General features: G+C 38.5%; 1 protein-coding gene across 1 annotated transcript; it reads left to right on the top strand.

Moving 5' to 3' along the window:
• Positions 1 to 1,280: 1,280 nt before the first annotated feature.
• Positions 1,281 to 4,383, top strand: LOC132999016 (uncharacterized). Its single transcript, XM_061068785.1, has 5 exons — positions 1,281 to 1,324; positions 1,820 to 2,046; positions 2,181 to 2,352; positions 2,601 to 2,728; positions 2,842 to 4,383. The coding sequence occupies exons 2-5, from the start codon at positions 1,945 to 1,947 to the stop codon at positions 3,157 to 3,159; spliced, it is 720 nt and encodes a 239-aa protein (XP_060924768.1). The 5' UTR covers positions 1,281 to 1,324; positions 1,820 to 1,944; the 3' UTR covers positions 3,160 to 4,383.
• The last annotated feature ends 1,617 nt before the right edge of the window (positions 4,384 to 6,000 follow it).

A 6,000-nucleotide genomic window follows, 5' to 3' on the forward strand; every position in this document is an offset into this window, starting at 1 on the left:
TTTCTTGGTTGATACACCTAATTCATCTTAAAAACATTCTTTCTAAACTACTTGAGTTGCTAAATGTTTCTGCTGTGCCATAAAATGGATGGGTATGACCTATTGACTTAAGTTTCATCTCAACAGCATTTTGTGAGGACATGACACTCCCTCTACTTAGTTGATGTTTTGATTCTCATCATAAGGAAATTGTCTTTCCAGTTTGTTACAATTGATATCATATCCTTTTTCTTTTCATTTACTTCAGTGTGCCTAAAATTTAACATACCGGAAGGCATGCAACCAGACTTGAAGGTGTTTGACAAATCCGACACAGAAGTTGATGGAGAAGTCTTTGAAGAAATAGTGAATGAGTCACCTGGAACCTTCAAAGTCATGTTGAGCAAAGAAGAACTAGGTAATCACTGACCATTCACATATGTGTTCATATTAAACTTTAGGGTTGGGACATGAGTAATAACAGCTCCATTTAATATACGTCTGTTTTGTTCATATTCTTTATACACAGATGCCTCTCTATCATCAACATCATCATCATGCTCAGCAGCATCTGACGATACTATCATTCTGAACGTCACAATGTGTGACCCTCCTGAAGAAGCAGCTGCTGTCGAAGGAAGTCAGCCTAAAAAGCCATGCCACATTAACTGTGGGGCGAAAGCGGTGAGTAGTGGGCATTGTTAAGTCTAATCTGGATATTGTTCCATTTGATGGGGAATGTTTTTATGTTATCATTTTCCAGTTGTACATTTGGTTTCAAAATGTCTGACTACATATTTTGTTTCCATTCAAGTTTATTGAAAAAATCCTTACAACAAAGCCTGGTGGTGAAAAAATCATGCAAGAGTATGCAAAAATAAAATCACTGAAAGATGGCACCAGAAGACAGATGATTAACATTCTCACTGCTGAGATGACACAAACACATGGGTAAGAATCAGACATGTAGGCTATAGAAACATTTTTAGTATTTGTATTGTTGTTAATTGTGCCCAGTTGAGTGACTGTAATCATTGATTTCATACGTTAGGACATCCCCCCCCAAAAGTGTCAAAGTGTTGTATGCGCAGGGGATAGTTGCTCTATTTCCATATCTGGAGGACCCATATTCACAGCATGGATATGTAAGTAAAAAGGTCCTCACTGCGTTAAATACATAATTGCCCTTTGTTGACAGTATAGTCAGTCTGTGTGTATTTTAATTACATGTAGGAACATTACTACGACCAAGAGAGTGGGTCCGGATACCTTGCATGGCGGTTGAAAACAATCCAACGAAAAAGTGCAGAGGAAAGAGGTGTGTCTGTGAGCAAATCTCCCAAAAGTAAGTTCAATTAAATACAGGCTTGTCACAGTTATCAATAACTTGAATGATCGCAATTATTATGCATAGTTGTCATAATTGTTTCATTCATCGTTACAAAATACACAGGATGAAACTAAAAGAAATGTCAGATTTTCATCCCTTCATCACTATTTCCATGTTGTTTCCCACCATCTAAGGTTTGATTGGCCCTCTTTAAATGACATCATGTCATTCAGTCAGATGAGTGTCTAAATATAGATGGTGCACGTTAACAGACAGTTTAACGTGGTGTAGCTAAAGAAATACAGCCGTTAAATACGGTTGAAAAATCCAGTATTTAAAGAAATGCTGCAAAAGACTGACAAGCAGAAAAAGACTAAAACAGTTAAACACAATTATTTGTATGGCAGTTATTCGTCAACTAAAAATTCATAATTGCGACAGCCCTAGTTACATATGATATTGCTGAATTGTGTAGGCAGGAGTCAATGAACTTGTGTTTTGTCTTTGAAGTTGGTGGGCCAAGCCGTGTTCAACCCAGACCCTTCACTGCTGACAAAGCGTTATCTGATGAGGATGTGGAAGCAGCTATTGCCGTTTTGAGACACTTTGCTGATGAAGACACCATCCGTGACAAGATGAAAGCTACCTTCATTTATCGTCAGTCAATGGTCAGCAATGAGAAGAGAGCAGGGGATGTGTTCTCAGTCTTCCCGAGATTTCTAGACACACCTGGACTGGTAAGACATCTCCAGTTGTTCAAAATGAGAAAGCGGCAAAATTAAGTTTCCCCAGAAACAGTCCAGAAATGTGGGCATCACACATGCAGTGTGTCTCATCACTCCTTTCTTTGCACTGTATTTTTGCATTACAGATAGAACAAGATTTCAGACTGCTGTTTGGGGAGGCCACAGCCAACAAATTCCTGGAAAAGTGGGCCACTAATCTGAAAACAAAAGTGAAAACAGAAAGCCATGGACTGGTACCGACCAGAGAGGTCTTGGATTTAACGCGCAATGCTGAGTCAACTGCTGAAATTGAGAATGGTATGACTGGGACTGGTTTTAATTGCTATTTTTTTGTAATTATGCCAATTAAATGTACATGTGGCGTAAATATTTCATATTTTACATATCTTACATTCTTATATATTACACTGTGTCTTTTTTTTTGATTATTTCTGGAAATAGGCACAATAAGACATTTCACTGTGCATTGTGCTATGTATAAAGATGTATCTGACAAGTAAATCTTATCTTGTCTTATCTTAATGCTAATGTCTGTTGGTCTGTAGGCTGGGACAGTGACATGTCTGCTATATTGCTGCTCCTCCATCTCCTACCACCATCTGCACAGGGAAGGAAGAGGCCGGGGAAGGTGTCGGCATGTCAGGCTGTGGAACACCTCATCAGATTCATAAAAGTATGCTGAACAGTTGTTAAAATATAGTTTTCATCACCTCAGTTTCATGCACAGTGATCTGTTGTGAGTGGTTGGTCACTAAGTATTGCTGTTCAATGTTTGTTTGGTTGTAGGCTGGAACCAGTGTACAGCAGCACCTGGATAACATCAGCCAAAGCAGCCAGCCCTACCTCCTCGCTCAGGGTCCTGCAAGAAGCAGCATTCACACCTTCTTTATTGTGATTGACAAGTATGCGCTTCCATGTAAGGCAACAGGTTCAGTGGGAGCCCTAGACGAACTCTTTAAGGCCCATTACGTCTTTGGTACCTCTTACAGCTCTTCCTTGGCCAACTTTTTCACTTTTCTCCAAACAACCATTTACAACATTGATGTTGGGGAAACAAAGGAAACTCCCAGAGTTGCAGAGCTGCGGGCAAGAATGGTGCGTTAGTGTCAACTAATGAAGTGTTTTCTTTGCAAAAGTGACCATGGGAGGCCAAACAGCCTTATAAAGCACCTTAAGGTAATTCATGGTCTCTGCACTGGCCGGACTCTTCATCTTAAATGTGGCCAAGTTGGATGTTCATGTTCTTTTGGTAGCTTTTCAGGCTTTAGAAAGCATCTGAACAAGTGCCATGTAAGTGGTTCATTTGATTCTGTAGAAGAAAGTGATTTTTCACCACACCAAAGTGTTGAGTGTAATGCGACTGATGTTGATGTGTCGTCTGAACATTTGGAGGGACAGTCCACCTTAACTTCAGCCCACCTTGTAAATAGTTGTGCAGCAGTAATTTCTGATTTAAAGGCAGCAGGTGTAAGCCAAAGTGTAGTGAACTCTGTTGTGATGTCCATGGAAGAGATTGTTCAAGATATCCAGCAGCATGCCAAAGAAACTGTCATTAAGCATGTATTTGGTGATGAAAGAGAAACTGAAATGTGCAAGAAAGTTGAAGCATGTTTTGAGGAGTTAGAGAATCCTTTCACAGTTCTTAATTCAGAATACAAACGATCAAAATTTTTATCAGGCAAGTGGGAAACAGTGGAACCCATTGAATGTGTAATTGGCTCAAGATTTGACACAAGGAGAAATAAAAAGACTGGAACATATGATCAGACAGTCGTTCAAGATAAATTCATGTATGTTCCCATTTTATCTACATTGGAGTCAATATTTAAAAGTCAGTATGTTGCAGAAATGTTGAAAAGCTCAGACACTGATGACTCAAGACTCAGAGATATTCATGATGGATCTTTTTTTAAGACTCACCCTCTGTTTTCAACTGAAAAGCACACTGTGCAGATCCAAATGTTCTATGATGACTTTGAGGTAGCAAATCCCCTCGGTTCCAAGCGAGGTATTCATAAATTGGGTGCAATATATTTTACCTTAAGGAACTTCTCTCCAAAATGGAATTCTCTCTTGGCCAACATACACCTGTGTGCCTTATTTCATGCACAAGATCTTAAACGGTACAGTTTTAGTGAAATTCTTGCTCCTGTTGTTCGAGATATTAAAGTTTTAGAGAATGATGGTATTGAGATTCCACTATATGGTGGTCGTGTTCGTGGCAGTGTGGTACAGGTTACTGGTGATAATTTAGGCTTACATAGCTTGTTTGGTCTGGTCGAGTCCTTCAGTGCAAGGTACTGTTGCAGATTTTGTTTAACTGAAAAAGAGAACTTTCAAACAGAATTCTCTGAAGATTCTTCCAATAGTGTTGCGCACAAAAGACACCTACACTGCTCACTGTCAAGAAATGGCTGATAATCCATCTCTTCCTTATATTTTTGGTGTGAAAAGGTCATGTTCATTGAATTCATTGTCATATTTTCACACAACTGAGAACTTCTCAGTTGATGTGATGCATGACATTTTGGAAGGGGTGGCCCAGTACGAATTGAAGCTCTTGTTTTTGTATTTTAAAGAACAACATGTAACACAGGGGGAGCTGAATTCGAGAATACAAAGTTTTGATTATGGATTCATGGAAAGAAACAATAGGCCTGTATCTGTGAATTTAGGTGGGGAGTCTAATGATCTGGGACTGAATGCAATTCAGTCATGGTGCTTGTTGAGGAATGCACCACTCCTCTTTGGAGATTTGGTAACCTCTACTGACCAACATTGGGGCCTTCTTCTTTTATTACTACAAATAATGAACATTGTATTTTCTCCCATGTTATCTCAAGGTCTGTGTGTATATTTAAAACATTTGATTGTGGAACACCACAAACTGTTCAAGATGTTGTATCCCCAGAAAAACCTTTTACCAAAGCACCATTTTCTTATCCATTATCCTCGCATTATCCAGAAAATAGGACCTGTACTTCATAGTTGGTGCATGCTGTATGAAGGCAAGCACAATTTTTTCAAGAAACAGCTCAAGTCATTCAAAAATATCACCAAAACGCTGGCCAAAAAACACCAGCATCATATGGCATATCTTTGGCGATCTTACACAACTTTTAGTCGGTTAGACATTGGTCCTGGGAAAATGGTGTCTTTGGAAATGGTAAAAGGAGGTTCTGAAATTGTCAAGGCAGTGCAAGTGCCTTCCAGTGTTCAAGTTATGAAAGTGAATTGGGCTAAACACAATGGTTTTGTTTACCGCCCACATCTGGTTATTTGTGGCAAAGTTGAATCTGAAATGCCTGTCTTTTACCAGATTGAGTCAGTGCTGCTAATGCATGACAAATTGTTGCTGCTCACTTTGCCTATCTTTACAGTCACTTTTAAAGAACATAACCATGCATATGAGGTAACCAGGACAAAAAACAATTTTGTGGTCTTTCATGCTGACAGCCTGCATTATCCAAGGCCTTTTGACATGCAAATGTCATATGGAGGGAATGACACAGCTCTCTTTGTTGTTCCATATTGCTTTATCTGTTGAGCAATAAAGCACACTGTATACTGTCATCTTGTCTAAATGTGTTTTTTCCATTTGATAGGTTAGATCACACACACACACACACATATATATATATATATATATATATATATATATATAAATAACACTATGGAAATAAAAATTTAATATTTTTACACATTAGAGTGTCATTTTAAAACTCTATTATGAGTAAAAGTGGCTCTATAAAGTGTAATCGTATTACTCTGAACAGTGTGAATAAACCTCAGTGTTACATATTTTTACACATTTCATTGTTAATTTTGACACTAAATTGAGTAAAATTAACTCTGAAAAGTTGACACTGGCCATAGAGTCACTTTAACTCTATGGCCGGTGTCATTTGAGTGGGACCACATGTTATCTGAAACGGAGTTAATTTC

Source organism: Limanda limanda, chromosome 3 (genome assembly GCF_963576545.1).
Source record: "Limanda limanda chromosome 3, fLimLim1.1, whole genome shotgun sequence".
Taxonomy (NCBI): Eukaryota; Metazoa; Chordata; class Actinopteri; order Pleuronectiformes; family Pleuronectidae; genus Limanda; species Limanda limanda.